The sequence below is a fragment of the Sus scrofa genome, chromosome 14, assembly GCF_054392235.1.
Source record: "Sus scrofa isolate SSC_HxYL_T2T_F1_AM1 chromosome 14, Sscrofa_HxYL_maternal_Yorkshire_Landrace_v2.0, whole genome shotgun sequence".
Lineage (NCBI taxonomy): Eukaryota > Metazoa > Chordata > Mammalia > Artiodactyla > Suidae > Sus > Sus scrofa.
Window position 1 is genome coordinate 94,630,418 of NC_139396.1, and position 15,929 is coordinate 94,646,346.

A 15,929-nucleotide genomic window follows, 5' to 3' on the forward strand; every position below is an offset into this window, starting at 1 on the left:
GGATGATGAGTGGCTGGATAGATAGGGGGATGCAGGATGGATGGAGGAGGGGAGATGGCCCGGTGGCTGGGGGGTGGTTGAATGGATAGAAGAGTGGGGGTGGGTGGGGCTAAAGTCCATCTCCGGTGTGCTTCCCTGCTTACTGATTACATAGGTCAGGTCTTCGTAAGAACAGTTTCAAAAAGATGACAAATTCTTGAGTTGTATCATATATTCTTAGAAATAGGCTACTGACCAGAGTCTTTTGCCAAAGTAAATTTAGCTGTGCTTCTAGGCTTTTGCCTGAGTTTTTGGGTCTTCCCTGTGTCTTCTGTGCTTCTGTGCAGTGCCACATTCTTCAAAACCCTTTCCTTTTGTTTTCCTTATAGCAGGGGAAAGTATTTGCTCCACTTGACAGATGGGGAAATTAGGGTCCTGGGATACTGAGATAGGACAAAGCTGGCCCAAGACTCTTTGTTGAGCTTTAATCTGGCCTAAGTTTAGGATTTTCTGTCCTGCGTGAAAGTACAAGTTTTTCATAGTAAACTCCAAAATGTCTAAGGGACGTCTCATCATTTATGAACAAAAATCGCCAAGGATGGTCTAGAGGGATATTTTTCATCAAAATTACATAGAAGCCTTCAAAAACATACCTTTGCCCAGGCATCCTCCCAGCCTACTCACCTTCCCTCCCACTTCTCATTCAGTTGGTCTGGGCTGTGGGCTGTCCTTAGGAGCCTAACTTTTTTTTTTTTTGGTGGGGGGTCTTTTTTCTTAGGGCTGCAAGTGCAGCATATAGAGGTTCCCAGGCTAGTGATATTGGAGCTGTAGTAGCTGCTGGCCTATGCCACAGCCACAGCAATGCCAGATCCGAGCCACATCTGCAATCTACACTACAGCTCACGGCAATGCCAGATCCTTAACCCACTGAGCGAGGCCAGGGATCAAACCTGTGTCCTTATGGATGCTAGCCAGATTCGTTTCCACTGAGCCATGGCAGGAACTCCTTGATTCTAATTTTTAACCAGGGTTGAAAACATAGATGTGTTGGCTCTGTACAAAGGCTCTGACTGCCCAGGTGGGCACCCACTCATTCATTTTGATTGACATTTACATTTACAGAGGCCTGACTATAGGGCTGACACAGTAGCTCTGTGGCTCACGCCTTATTGCTGCTTCCTGACCTTGGGGGAATGGCCCTGAGTATTAAGGACTTCCCCCACCCTTATGCCCCCAAGTTAGGTCTCTCTAAAGGAGATCAGACATTGGCCTCCTCCCTGTCACCCTCTGTCCTGAGCCTTTGCCTCCTACTGTAGATGTCAGCCCACCTTCTTTCATCCTTAATTCCCTTCTCTCCCTCCTGTCTTCCTGGGCCTCTGGCTCTTCTGTTTTCACTGTTGTTGCTGCAATTTTGAGTCCCATTTCTCTGTGACTCCTCATCATATCTTCCAAAATGAAGAAGGCACTGCTCCACAAAAGAGCAACAGCAGGAGGTTTGGCCTGGAGAATTCTTCGGCTTGAATGGTGGTGGAGTAACAGCCTCTTTTCAAGTCATACCCTGAATACCTCTGCTTCCTGTTGCTCTGCCTGTTCCATGGACTCTCTCAGCCACTCTCATCCTCTTTAGGTGTTTGCAGACCTCCTCTCCTTCTCTCCGTCCCAGGGCTGCCGGTCCAAGCTGCCATGGGAGCTCCTGCTTGTCATGCAAGTCCTTGCCGTCCTGTCGGATTACGATCCCTCACCTGCCCTTCCCAGCCTCCCCAGGCCCTGTGGTCTCAGCCCTCCTGTGCTCGCCAGTAGGCAGTGATGCTGCAGCACCAGGGTGCCACCCACTGGCCTGTGGTCTTAGGCACCTGACGGCTGAGAGGCAGATCATGACTTGCTTAGTTTCACTGGAGGCTGGTGAGGAGTGCTGTTGCCTCGTTCACTTGCTCCAACAGAGTCTCTAAGGACTGAGGAAGGACAGACCTCTGGCCTGGGGCTTCCTTTATCTGTAAAGGGGGATGGATGGCAGTATCTATGTGTTTAAGAGACCATCATGTAGAAAGGGGAGCACATCCTTCTGCGTGTCTCCAGGAGGCAGAGTGAGAAGCCACGGTAGGGGGGCCGGGATGTTGTTTGTAACTCACCTTGAGGAGAACAACCTTTCTGTTGTCACACTTGCCCAACATGGGGGCAGGCTGCTTAGGAGAAGTGAACTGGACAAGCAGAGGCTAGTTAGGGGTGGGGCTACTGGCTGCTAGCATGACAGTAACTGGTAACATTTAATGACACTGAGAGGGACGTGCCCATGAGAGGGGCAGAACAGCACAGTGGTTAGAGCATATACTCTGGGGCTGCATTTCACTGGGTTAACAACGTGGAGTTGCCACTTATATTAGCTCTGTGACGCTGGGCAAGTTGTGTAACTGCTCTATGCCTCAGTTTTCTCATCTGTGGAATGGGGTAATGATAATGTCTATCTCATGGGGTTGTCCCAAGGATGAAATAAATTAATATGCGTCAAGTGCTTAGTTAAGTGTGAGACACATGGCAAGGGTCACAGCACTCATTATTAACCAGGCACTGTGGCACTTTACCTGTATCAATCCCTATCCTCTGTTCAACCTTGTGGGTAGGCCCTGCCGTGATCCGCATTATGTAGGTAAAGAAACCAAGGCCCAGAGGAGTGAGTAGCATCGCAGGTGGCAGAGCCAGGCTTGAGCCCAGGCAGCCTGGCTCCTTCCTGCTCTGAGATTCTGGTTTGGGCTGCACAGAGGCCGTTCCCACAGGTGCTTGTGGCAGCAGCTGGGCAGGGCAGCCAGGATCCTCCCAGGGATCCTCGACACAGCCGTGGCTGGAGCGTTCCTGTCTGGTCCTGTTGGAGTGGAACAATGAGAACTATGTTTCCTGCGCCTTGTTTTGGGGCGAGGGAGGGCCGGGTGCTCAGGTCTCAGCAGCATCCCTGGCTCCAGGGCCCGGCTCTGAATGGAACAGATTGTTTTGCTGTGTCACAACCAGCTCTGGGTGTGCCAGCTGGACTCCCTCAGAGGAGAGGCCGGCCGCCCTGATGTGGACATGCCTCTGATCCGTCCTGCTCGGGACTCTCTTCTGGCCTCTGGTCAGCCAGGATTTGGGGCCTGGATCTGGCTCAGATGTGGCGTCGAGTTCCTGGCAGCCTCCTCCCTGCAGTGTTGGGCTCCGTATGGCTGCTGTAGTCATGGAGCCCACCCCGCCCACACCTCCCAGGAGAGCCAATCTGCTGGGATTGGCCTGTGGCCAAATGTGGCCCGAGCAGTAGAGCTGATTGGCTTTAAGCCACTCGGAGCCCTCTCCTGGGATGTAGGGAGAGGTCAGTGGGGAGGGAGGGAGTTCCCCAAAGCACACTCCTGGCCTTTTTGGCTGGAGAAGGAGAACATGGATGCCAGGGAGGTGACCAGAGACAGGGGTCCCGTGGGGAGAGGGTGCACCTCAGCCCTTCGTCTTCCCTCGGGGAAGGCATTTACCCTTCCTGAGCTGAGAGAGGATAATTTCTGGCCACCTTCCTGTAGGGATTGGAGAGCTTCCTGATAGCAGGATGAAGGTGAAAGCCCTTTAAAAAGTATAGGGCAGGAGTTCCCTGGTGGCCTAGGGGTTAAGGATTCGGTGTTGTCACTGCTGTGACTCAGGTTCAACCCCTGGCCTGGGAACTTCTGCATGCCGCAGGTATAGCCAAAAAAAAAAAAAAGAAAGAAAGAAAGAAAGAAAAGCACAGCATGAAGTTTTGTAAGAGACAGTCACATTCTGCTCATTTCTGTCTGGCTTTCTTGTCAACCTGAATTTAAACCCAATGCTCCCCCCGCCTCCAGGCAGCCTTCCCTGCCTGCCCCTGCCCCGTGGTGCTCTCCTCCCGTTTCCTATCCTGGGGATGGGTGTGGGGTTTGGATGACCCTGTCCGCCACCCAAACTGTCCATCTGTGATTAAGCAGTCACACAAGTGTGTAGTCTTGCTGGCCAGTGAGACTGAGTTTGTGAGGAAGGGGGCTGTGGCTTCCTCTCTGCTTGTGTGGCTCTCACCCTTCGTGAGTTGCCTGAGTGCTGGGACGTAGCAAAGACCTGACAAGTGCCCGGGCGCTTTTCTCCTGCAGGTTCGAGAAGATGGTCAGTGGCATGTACATGGGTGAGCTGGTCCGACTGATCCTGGTCAAGATGGCCAAAGAGGGCCTCTTATTTGAAGGGCGAATCACCCCGGAGCTGCTCACCAGAGGGAAGTTCAACACCAGTGATGTGTCAGCCATAGAAAAGTAAGTGCCCCCACCCCCTGCTCGAGGCTTTCTGGGGGGCACTGGGCAGAGAAGAGCCACGGGTCCCTTGTTACCCCTGGAGTCCTGGATTGCTGGGCTTCTCCTTGAGAGTGTCAGGGCTCTCTGGTCAGTCTCCCTTCTCCCTTAGCTCACCTGTCCTGGGCTGCTCTCTCCGCAGGCACCTGGTGGCAGCTCGTTGAAGAGCCATCTAGTTAGTGGCAAATGCCAAAAGCCGTGTCTTCACTCTTCACCCTCCCCCTCACACACACACACACACACACAAAACTGGATTAGAGTCCTGGTGGTGAATAGGAGCTGACCGGCTGCAGGCCTGGGTTAATTCCTCCTTTGGGATATCAGGGCCTTTCCCAGATGGTGTTCCACGGAACCCTCGTGACCTCAAAATCACCAGGTTTTCCCTGGAAAAAGAATTCTGTGGCCAGTAGGTTTGGGAAATGCTGCCTGCTTATCCTCCATTTAGACATGTACATGATATCCATTAGCATTTTAAAGAAAACCCACTTTACTTTGGTTAACTGGTTAATTTCCCAAAATATTTTGTGCCTGAAACACCCTTCCCCCTCCTGCCTCTCCTTCCTGCTCCCTGCCTCCCAACACTCATACACGTGTACGCTCACCTGTTCATAGCCAGAAGTGTTCTCTGGGTACAGGTTTGAGAAACAGTGATTAAGAGATAAGACAGGACAGATAGCCACAGAAGGACAGAGCCCAGGCCAGCAATCTGGCCCCTGCCTTTTGGCCTCAATATAAGAAACCCAGACTTCTCTGCCTCGACTGTCATTTTCAGGCTTTCACCTGAGATGGAAGAAGGTAAGCTTGGTAAACTTGATGCTGGGCAGTTTGATGAGTCAGATGGCTCCACGTCTGAAGGGCTCCTCCTGTCCGGTAACCAGTTCTGTGTGCCACCAGGCTCTTTCGTGGTTCAAGAGACTCCTCGTAGCCCTGTGAGGCCACTGCTTAAAGACAGGGCCAGCTTGGTGCTAGAAATGCCATTTCATCTCTGCAGGAGGCAGGCATCCTGCTGCCTGGCCATGGTCCTGTGAATTTGGACAGAGCCAGTAGCGTCCTGGCTCTGGCTTCTGGGAGAAGATGCTGATGCAAGTGGAAAGGACTTTGTCTGGACTTTTATTTTACATTGGAGTCCTGGCCTCACTCTCCTTCAGCAGAGATTGGTGCAGAGCTATCATCAGTAGGAATGCCCACTGCTGAGTTCCCAGTTGGCTCTTTGCTTAAGTCCCCTGGTCAGCCGCTGGGAGGGGAGGGAGCACGAGCCTCGTGGCTTGTCTTCAGAAGCACTGACAGATCAGGAAATGCCTGCCTTCCTCTGAGCCTGTTTCTGGTGTTGGCTCCTTGGTTGCCAAGAAACAAAATCTGCTTGAACTCTCTCAAGAAAGCATGTATGTTTAAAAACACCCTGTCAGCTGCAGATGTTGGAAGCATTCTCTTTAAAATCAGGAGCAAGACAGTATCACCTGTTTCTATTCAGTATTTCCCTGGAGGCTTAGGTAATTTTTTTTTTTTTTTTAAGAAAGAAAAAAAAAATCAAAGGCACAAGAATCGGCAAAAGAGGAAGTAAAACTGTCATTATTTGCAGATGATAATTGTCTGTATGGAAAACCAAAAAATATTTGTACAAGGGATTATGATAACAGGGGAGGTTAAGAAGATGTCTAGCGATAAGGTGCAAAAGTCACTTATATTTCTATATATTGACAATAATTAAAATATGTGTGTATATATATACATATATATATGTATATATGTATATATGTACACACACACACACACACACACACACTTTTTTTGGCTGCACCTGTGGCATGTCACAGTTCCAGGGCCAGAGACTGAGCCCATGCCATAGCAGTGACAACACCAGATCCTTAATCTGCTATGCCACAAGAGAACTGCAAAAATATGTATATATTTTTAAATACCTCTTTTTGTTGTTTTTGGTTTTTTGTTTGTTTTTGTTTTTTAGGGCCACACCTGCAGCACAGGGAAGTTCCCAGGCTGGGGGTCAAATAGGAGCTGTAGCCTCCGGCCTACACCATAGCTGCAGCAACGTGGGGTCCAAGCTGCTTCTGCAACCTACACCACAGCTCATGGCAACACCAGATCCTTGACCCACCGAGCAAGGCCAGGGATTGAACCCACATCCTCATGGATACTCGTTTTGTTTGTTTTCTGTAGCGCCACAATGGGAACTCCTAAGTAAATCATTTAAAATCAACTATAATGGGAAAAATAAAAATCATAAGATAAAAAATAAAAAATGAATCTTTTTAGAATATTTTTAGACTAACGGAAAAATTATAAATGTATTACACATTCCTTCACCCAGTTTTCCCCATTGTTAACATATTACCTTAATATGGTACATTAAAATATATACAATGTATATACATATGCATATATATATTCTTTTTAAAAAATAGACATCTACAGTAGTAATAAAGCTCTACCCTGGAATGAATCAAGAAAAGATATACAAAGCATTTATGCAGCAAATCAAAATTTGACTGGAGGAGTTCCCGTCATGGCTCAGCAGTTAACAAACTCAATTAGGATCCATGAGGATGCGGGTTTGGTCCCTGCCCTTGCTCAGTGGGTTAAGGATCCGGCATTGCTGTGAGCTGTGGTGTAGGTCACAGATGCGGCTCGGATCCCGTGTTGCTGACCTACCCAAAGAGCAGGCGCTTCTCCCCTGAGCCTCCTGGACAATGAGCCCAGGGGTGGAAGCAGCCATTTCTCCACCTGTTCAGGGTCATGTCTTCTGGCCTCTCCACATCTCTCCATGAGCCCAACATGCCATTACCCAGCCTCCTACAGTTTCTCCTGCTGCTCGGGATTTCTCAAGGAGGGGACCCCTTCTCCCTCTCTTCTCAGGCACTTGACTGCCACACTCCCAGGCCCTGTGCCTGTGGCAAAGGGAGTTCCCCTTTCCAGGACCTTCAGCCCTCAGTGCTCTGTGCTACCTGGTGTGGTCTTTAACTCACAAGTATTGGCCTCTAACCTCACAGGAATAAGGAAGGCCTTCACAATGCCAAAGAAATCCTGACCCGCCTGGGGGTGGAGCCATCCGATGACGACTGTATTTCGGTCCAGCACGTGTGCACCATCGTCTCCTTTCGCTCGGCCAACCTGGTGGCTGCGACGCTGGGCGCCATCTTGAATCGCCTTCGAGATAACAAGAGCACACCCAGGCTGCGGACCACGGTTGGTGTCGACGGGTCTCTTTACAAGACGCACCCACAGTGAGTCTGCCCTTTGCTCCACTTGGCACGCAGTACTGGTCTGGGCTAAGGACCTTCTCCAGAGGTCAGACTTTTGCACCCAGTGAAGGTTTTTGGTGGACAAGACAATATCTGGTTCTGAGCAGAGTGGTCCACTTGGGGAGGTATCCAGCCCTCAGCTGCTTCTTGTGGGTCTCGATTCTTTTTGCACTGTATCTCTCCTCATTTTGTAAGCTTTGTTTGAGACTTCTGTGGCTGCCAGGAACACTGGGTGGAATGTGTCTGTATCTTAAATTCTCTTTCTTGTCTGCATTTTGTCAGGGACTTTAATCCTCGCTGTAACTCGGGTCATGGGTCTAGTGCCCACATTCCTGTTTTAGAAACTCCTATGAGTTTCTTAAGTCCCCTAAACACTCAGATAGTACAGTTTCCAGACCAGAGATTGAACCTATGCCACAGCAGTGAAATGCCAAATGCTAACCACTATAACACCAGGAAACTGCAGTGATAGTACCTTTTTTCTTCTTTTTTTTCTGGCTGTATCCTTGGAAGTTCCCACGCCAGGAAATAGCAGTGACAATGCTGCATCCTTATCCTGCTAGGCCACCAGGGAATTCCTCTCTATACTTTTTTTAAACTGGCAACTTGTCCATGCTTTGCATCTGAGAGCCAGAGAGAAACTAAGTTGTAAATGGTCCCCACCGATGCTGCCTTCTTGGCTCTTGGACTCCTTAGCATCAAAAGCCTTCTGTGGCCACTAAAAACATGTTTTGTATCTATCTATCTATTTATTTATTTATTTAGCTTCTAGGGCACCTGCGGCATACGGAAGCTCCCAGGTTAGGGGTCAGATCAGAGCTGTAGCTGCCAGCATACACCACAGCCACAGCAACACAGGATCTGAGCCACACCTGCGACCTACACATACCATAGCTCATGGCAACGCTGGATCCCTAACCTACTGAGCGAGGCCAGGGATCAAACTTGCATCCTCATGGATATTAGTCAGGTTTGCTTCCACTGGGCAGCCATGGGAACTCCCAGTTTGTACCTTTTTAAAAGTCTAAAGGTGAATTCTAAGTCTTTATATACCGAGTTTTAACAGTAACTGCCTGTGGCATGATTTTTTGTTCAGGACCTCAGATATTTCTCCCATTGTATATATAATACGCATGTGCAGTAGCCTTGCAGTTCTAGTAACAGTTAAATAAAAATTGAGTTAAACTGAAATAATTTAGTGTTGCTGAGCGAGTTAGCTGTTACTATCTGCCAGGTTCTTTTTTTTTTTTTTTTTTTTTTGCTTTTTAGGGCCATCCCTGTGGCATATGGAAGTTTCTGGGCTAGGGGTCGAATCAGAACTATAGCCACTGGCCACAGCCACAGCCACAGCCACAGAAACTCCAGATCTGAGCTGCGTCTGCAACCTACACCACAGCTCACGGCAGTGCCAGATCCTTAACCCACTGAGCAAGGCCAGGGATCAAACCCGCATCCTCATGGATCGTAGTTGGGTTCTCAACCTGCTGAGCCACAATAGGAACTCCCTGTCTGACTTTTAAACACTGGCCTCTTTGTTGACCACAGTGCTGTATTATGTATCATCTCCTTGTCATGGTGGAAGACAAAATTTTTTTGGACTCTGAATTATCTTTTTCTTTTCTTTCTCGGACTTTTTAGGGCTACACCTGTAGCATATGGAGGTTTCCAGGCTAGGTGTTAAATCTGAGCTGCAGCTGCCAGCCTGAGCCACAGCCATAGCAAGGCCAGATCCTTAACCCACTGAGCAAGGCCAGGGATTGAACCTGCATCCTCATGGGTGCTCTTCAGATTCGTTTCCACTGACCCACAATGGGAACTTCTGGAGCCTGAATTTTCTGAATTCAATATTCATATAATAATGAGAACCTTGTCTTTTTATGATGACTATGGGTGATTTCACTTTTCCCTTTTTTGCCTGTCTGCACTTGCCAACTCTCCTACGGTGGATGTGTATGACTTGAGTACTGAGGAAGGCAAGTGTAGTAGATGGAATTAAAGTGTGAAAAAAGAGAAAAGGCAGTCCTCGAGGCCCCTACAGTCCGGCTCAGTCTGGCTGTGGTGCCCCCCACGTCCCAGGTACTCCCGGCGTTTCCACAAGACTCTGAGGCGCTTGGTGCCCGACTGTGATGTGCGTTTCCTCCTCTCGGAGAGCGGCAGCGGTAAGGGGGCCGCCATGGTGACTGCGGTGGCCTACCGCCTGGCTGAGCAGCACCGGCAGATCCAGGAGACCCTGGCCCACTTCAGTCTCACCAAGGATATGCTGCTGGAGGTGAAAAGGAGGATGCGGGCCGAGATGGATTTGGGGCTGAAGAAGGAGACGCATGACAAGGCCGTGGTCAAGATGCTGCCCTCCTTTGTCCGGAGCACTCCTGATGGGACGGGTAAGGACTCTGGGGGAGCTGGTGTGCTCCTCCTGCCTCTCATACCAGTGACAAGTCCCCATGGGGCTGCAGGGAGGTTGGCCTCTCCGGGGACACAGTTACACTAGGATTGCCTGGCTTTGGTAAGAGCTAGCAACCCACTCAAACCTCTCTTTTCCATTTTTACCACTGATTTGACATGTGTGTGACTCAAGGCAGTTGACTTCCCCTGGTCCAGCCTCCCAGGCAGGTGCCATCTCTAAAACCACAACCCTGCTCAGAATTAGAAAGTATTCTTAAAAGAAGAGAGCTTCAGGAGTTCTAGTCGTGGCTCAGCAGTTAGTGAACCCGACTAGCATCCACGAGGATGCGGGTTCAATCTCTGGCCTGGCTTAGTGGGTTAAGGATCCAGCGTTGCTGTGAGCTGTGGTTTAGGTCGCAGACGCAACTCAGATCCTGAGTTGCTGTGGCTCTGGCATAGGCCGGTGGCTACAACTCTGATTGGACCCCTGGCCTGGGAATCTCCATATGCTTCAGGTGTGGCCCTAAAAAGACAAAAAGACAAAAAAAAAAAAAAGAGAGAGCTGGCCAAGTCCTGAAGCCCTGAGTTTGCTATAGGTCCTCTGATAAATAGGGTAAACAGGAAGAAGGATAAACACCCAATACCTTCTTCCTAGGTCCTGGGTTGCAGGCGGGGTGCGTGTGAGGCACACAGGGGGCTGGAGATTTTTACACTGGGCAGTTTGGAGCTCAGCATCCAGCCCTTACTGTTGACCTTGCTGGTCCTCTTGGAGCTGAGCACTCTGGGGAGACCAGTGAGTGTTTGTGATAGGAACATTTCCTACATGTAAATTACTATTGCATTATAAACCATCCTCAAACTTAGTGGCTTAAAACAGCAACCATTTACTGTTGTTCAAGGGTCTGTTGGTTAGCAATTGATTGTTGCTCATCTGGGCCAGGCCGGACTGATCTTTACTGGACTTATTCACGCACCTGCAGTCCCTGGTGGGTCAGCTAGGGGGCCTCCCCCACATATCCAGCATTCGTCAGCTGGGGTGCAGGAGTACCTGGTCATGTGTCTGTTCCTCCAGCAGGCCACTGGGCTCTTTGTAGGAGCCTCTTGGAGGCCTAGGCTAGGACTGGCTCATCTCTGCTTTTCCCACATTCTGTTGGCCAGGCCAGATCCAAGGGGAGGAGGAAATGGATTCCATGTTTTGACTGGAAGAGCAGCAAAATCACTTTGCAGAGAAGCAAGTGTACAAGGAGGAATGATCGTGGTCATTTTTGCAAAGACTCTACACACCGGTCTATATTATTAATTTTTTTTTTCTTTTTATGGCTGTACCTATGGCATATAGAAGTTCCCAGGCTAAGGGTCAAATTGAAGCTGCAGCTCCCAGCCTATGCCACAGCCATAGCAGCACCAGTCTGAGCCAAATCTGCGACCTACACTGTGGCTTGCGGCAATATCAGATCCTTAACCCACTGAGTGAGGGCGGGGATGGAACCAGCATCCTCATGGAGACTGTTGGGTTCTTAACCCACTGAAACACAGTAGGAACTCTCTATATTATTAATTTTTATATGAGATTCCCTAACAGCAGGTCATTGTTGCCAAGCTTTTTAGGAGCCTGATAATGTTTATTTGTTTATTGTGACAAATGGTTCATCCATGGGGCCTTTTGTCCTTCTGGTGTGGTCCAAAGGTTGTGGTAGTCAGTGAGTTAGTGCTGACCCTCTCTGAGCCTGAGCTGTGGGCTGAGGGGAGACCTGTATTTAATATGCGGTTCTTCCCTTGAAAGTTGGAAGTCTTGGGGTTACTGGCTGCCAGGAGATAAAACGAGCTCCTCTTGACCCTCTTTGTGTTCTTGACCACAACAGAGCACGGTGACTTCTTGGCCCTGGATCTTGGAGGAACGAACTTCCGCGTCCTGCTGGTGAAAATTCGTAGTGGGAAAAAGAGATCGGTGGAAATGCACAACAAAATCTACGCCATTCCCATTGAAATCATGCAGGGCACTGGGGAAGAGGTGAGACGGCTTTGCTTTTATACTGTCCTAGCGTGTGTGCATCACACTTCCAGCCAATGGCATCGGTGGCCCCCAGAACCTGCATGTGATGTGTGCTGCAGCACAGTTGTGTCTCATGGTCTGAAGCGTCAGGTGCATTCAGCCAGGCAGGGCTTAGGGTACTGGGGGGCTGTGAAGATCTGGAGAGGAGGACTTGCTCTGCATGTATCCGGGTATGTGTGCACGTGTGTGCACGTGTACCTGTGCACTGAAGAGGTGAAACCAGAGGGTGCCTGGGTAATCTCTTCCTTTGTCCTAAAGCTGTTTGACCACATCGTTTCCTGCATCTCTGACTTCCTGGACTACATGGGCATCAAGGGCCCCAGAATGCCTCTGGGCTTCACGTTTTCGTTTCCCTGCAAGCAGACGAACTTGGATGTGGTGAGTCTCCCCTTTCCAGGCATCAGACACAGGGCAGCACTGACTGTCCCTTGTCAGTGTGGGTTGGCTCTTTTGAGGCTTCCTCTAGCCTCTGCATCTTTTGATTCTGGCACAGCTTAGCTGTCAGTCACAGTGGCTTGACCCAGGCCTTATGTCATACCCTCTAGGATGTCTTAAGACTCTCTCTATTCTTCTTTTATCATTTAAAACATTCCTGTCTTTGGGGAAGCCTCCCAATCCTCCAGGCCAGAGAATCTCACCCTCCTTGGTGTCCCCATTCCCTCTAATGTTGCCTGGTTATAGCACTTTTTACACAGTTTTTAGTGATCTTTGTTATCTTTCTCTTCTCTGATGCCATGTGGTCCTTGAGCAAGGACCCGTGTTCCCCACAGGCCCTAAACACAGTGCTCTTGCTCACAGAGGAGATGCTTAATAAATGTTTGTCCAATAAATGGGACAAAACCAGCCCAAAGTCAGGGCTTGAGCACCTGCTGGGGACTGAGACCTGGACATATAGTTCCCCCCACCCCACCCCCACAGCAAGCCCACAGTCTAGTGGAGGACCCCAGCCCTGACACAGCAGCTGCAGCACCACGCTTAGGGCTGCCAGCGGGGTGGGGGCATATTCCATGCGGAGGGAGCCGATTGTGCAGTCATGCATGCAAGACCAATCCTGCAGGTGCCTCTGTGTTTTACAGGTAGAGGTATGACCAGGGATGAGGCCCTGGTGTTGGCATCACATCACATGAGACCTTAGGCTGGGGTTTAAGGCATGTAATAGACAGCACTTGGGAAGCTGGGTATGACCACCTACCTCTAGAACCCACTTAATCCAGTCACAGTGCTGACTTGGGGCTTTTTCCCTCTTAAGGACTTTTAGATCTCAGCAGGTGGGTCCACATAAACTTGTATGTTTTGGGGGGTTTGTTTTGTTTTGATTTTTGGGTTTTTTTGGCTACAGCCTGCCGCAGTTTGATACAGGATCTTTGTTCCCAGACCAAGTATCAAACCTGAGCCACAGAGGCGAGGTGCTGAGTCCTAATCACTAGACCACCAGAGAACTCCCAAATAAAGTTGTTTTTCACAGTTTTTAAAGGTCTGGTGATTTCTTTTAATGACTTTTATTTTTTCCATTATAGTTGATTCACAGTGTTGTGTCAATTTCTGCTGTACAGCAGAGTGACCCACACATATATACACATTCTTTTTCTTATACTGTCTTCCATCATGTTCTACTCCAAGAGATGGGATATAGTTCCCTGTGCTGTACAGTAGGATATAGTCTTTTCAAATTGAGGTATAATTGACATACAACATTGTATTAGTTTCAGGTGTACAATGTAATTATTTGATATTTGTGTATTTTGCAGAATGATTACCACAATGAGTCAATATCCATCATGACGCATAATTACAAAATAATTTTTTTTTTTTTTTGCCACACCTGCGGCATATGGAAGTTCCTGGGTCAGAAATCCAATCCAATCCACAGTCTCAATCTCTGCCATAGCTGCAGCAATGCCAGATCCTTAACCCACTGTGCCACAGCAGGAAATCCACAAAAATTTTTTTTCTTGTGTTGAGAACCTTTAAGATCTATTCTTTTAGCAACTGTCAAATAGACAATACAGTATAAAATTTTTTTTGCTTTTTTTTTTTTTTTTTTTTTTTTTGCGGGGTGGGGAAGGGCCGCACCTGAGGCACATGGAGGTTCTGAGGCTAGGGGTTGAATTGGAGCTACAGCTGCTACACCAGATCTGAGCCGTGTTTTTGACCTATACCACAGCTCACAGGATCCTAGTCAGGTTCATTAACCACTGAGCAAGGGAACTCCTGGCAATACAGTATTATTAACCGTAGTCATCATGTTGCAGGGAATTTTGATCACCTGGACGAAGGGTTTTAAGGCAACTGACTGCGTGGGGCACGATGTGGTGACCTTACTGAGGGATGCAATAAAAAGGAGAGAGGTAACTATGAAAAGGATGTTTTTAAGACTCTTTACTGTTTTGTTGGATGATAAAGATTGGACTTGCTCACTGTCAAGAATTCAAACAATACAGAAGCGTGTGACAAGGCTATTAACATTCTCCCAGTTGCCAACCATAAAAGAGGGAACAGTTTTGTGTTATTTAAAGGATTGTTTTAGGAACTAAAATCATGACTCTCCCCCAGATCGAGAAGGAGAAAAGTTGCCAGCGGGCACAGCCTGGCACTGTTTTCCAGGCCTTGGCTGAGCACACGGGCCATGGAGCACAACCATCCATCATCACAGCCCCTCCTCGACTAACTGTGTTGGAATTAGATGAGAAGCAGAGTGCTCTTTAGGCAGAACTGGGCACTTGCTTGGAGAGTGTTCTGCTTCCTGACAGCATCCAGTCCAGTGCAAAGTCCCGTTTCCTTTTTTTTTTTTTAGGGCCGTACCCTTGGCACATGGAAGCTCCCAGGCTAGAGGTTGAATCAGAGCCAGAGCCATAGCTACTGGCCTATGCCACAGCCACAGCAACGCAGGATCCAAGCTGCATCTGCGACCTACACCACAGCTCAGCTGGATTCTTAAGCCTCTGAGCGAGGCCAGGGATCAAACCTTCGTCCTCATGGATCCTAGTCAAATTTGTTTCCGCTGAGCCACAGCGGAAATTCCAAGCCCCGTTTCTTTGAACCCTCCCTCAAGCTACCAGCACAGGCTCACATCCTCTACTTGTGGTTCCTAACACTTTCTGAGATGTGTTTGCCCGTGTTGCAAGCAACCAGTCAGTAATCCCAACTTTGTCCCCCTGTGGGTGTGTTTCTGGTGGTCTTTGGCTAGAAGACATTGACAAGATATAAAATGAAAAATGCAGAAGTTTTTTTTGAATGTGTTATTTTACTAAAATTAATTTTGGTAGATGAAATAAAAGATGGTGTAAAATATAGAGCTGTGAAACTAAGCATCCCTCACACATTTGTTGATGCCATATCATGGGACTCCATGGTGCAAACGCTTGAACATTGCTTTATTTCATAAGCTCTCAGTAGCTTAACTAGGACAGAGCTCTTTATTTTTCAAGATTATGACCCCTTTGGGTGTTCCCTTTTGGTGCAGTGGGTTAAGGATCCCGTGTTGTCACTGCAGTGGCCTGGGTTGCTGCTACAGCAGAGGTTCAGTCCCTGGCCCAGGAATGTCCACATGCTATAGGCAAGGCCAAAAAAAAGGTCTCCTTGGAGATAAAGGGAAGGGGTGGTCACTGGAGGATCACATGCTTCTGGGGACCTAGCAAATTTTTTTTCTTTTTATGGCTACACCTGTGGCATATGGAAGTTCCTGGGCTATCGGTCAAACTGGGTCCAAGCCACATCTTTGACCTATGCCACAGCTTGTGGCAACAGATCCTTAACCCACTGAGCAAGGCCAAGGATCGAACCCACATCCTCATGGGCACTGTGCCGTGTTTTAACCCACTGAGCCACAAGGAGACCGCCAGTATTGTTTCTTTTTGTTTTTCTTGCTTTTTAGAGCAGCACCTGTAGCATATGGAAGTTCCCAGGCTAGGGGTCAAATTGGAGCTGCAGCTGCCAGCCTACATCACCACAGCAACGCCA

General features: G+C 48.8%; 1 protein-coding gene across 8 annotated transcripts in view; it reads left to right on the forward strand.

Moving 5' to 3' along the window:
* The window catches only part of HK1 (hexokinase 1), a 122,996-nt gene that overhangs the window by 92,365 nt on the left and 14,702 nt on the right, over window positions 1-15,929 (forward strand). For 7 of the 8 annotated variants that reach the window (XR_014825499.1, XR_014825497.1, XR_014825498.1 and 4 more), the window contains 6 exon segments: window positions 4,086-4,241; window positions 7,283-7,516; window positions 9,611-9,915; window positions 11,779-11,927; window positions 12,228-12,347; window positions 14,222-14,317. Coding sequence is in view for 4 of the 8 variants with exons in the window: in XM_084992579.1 (XP_084848705.1) it covers window positions 4,086-4,241; window positions 7,283-7,516; window positions 9,611-9,915; window positions 11,779-11,927; window positions 12,228-12,347; window positions 14,222-14,317 (1,060 nt within the window). In the remaining 4 variants the exon portion in view is untranslated. 8 annotated transcript variants of the gene reach the window in all.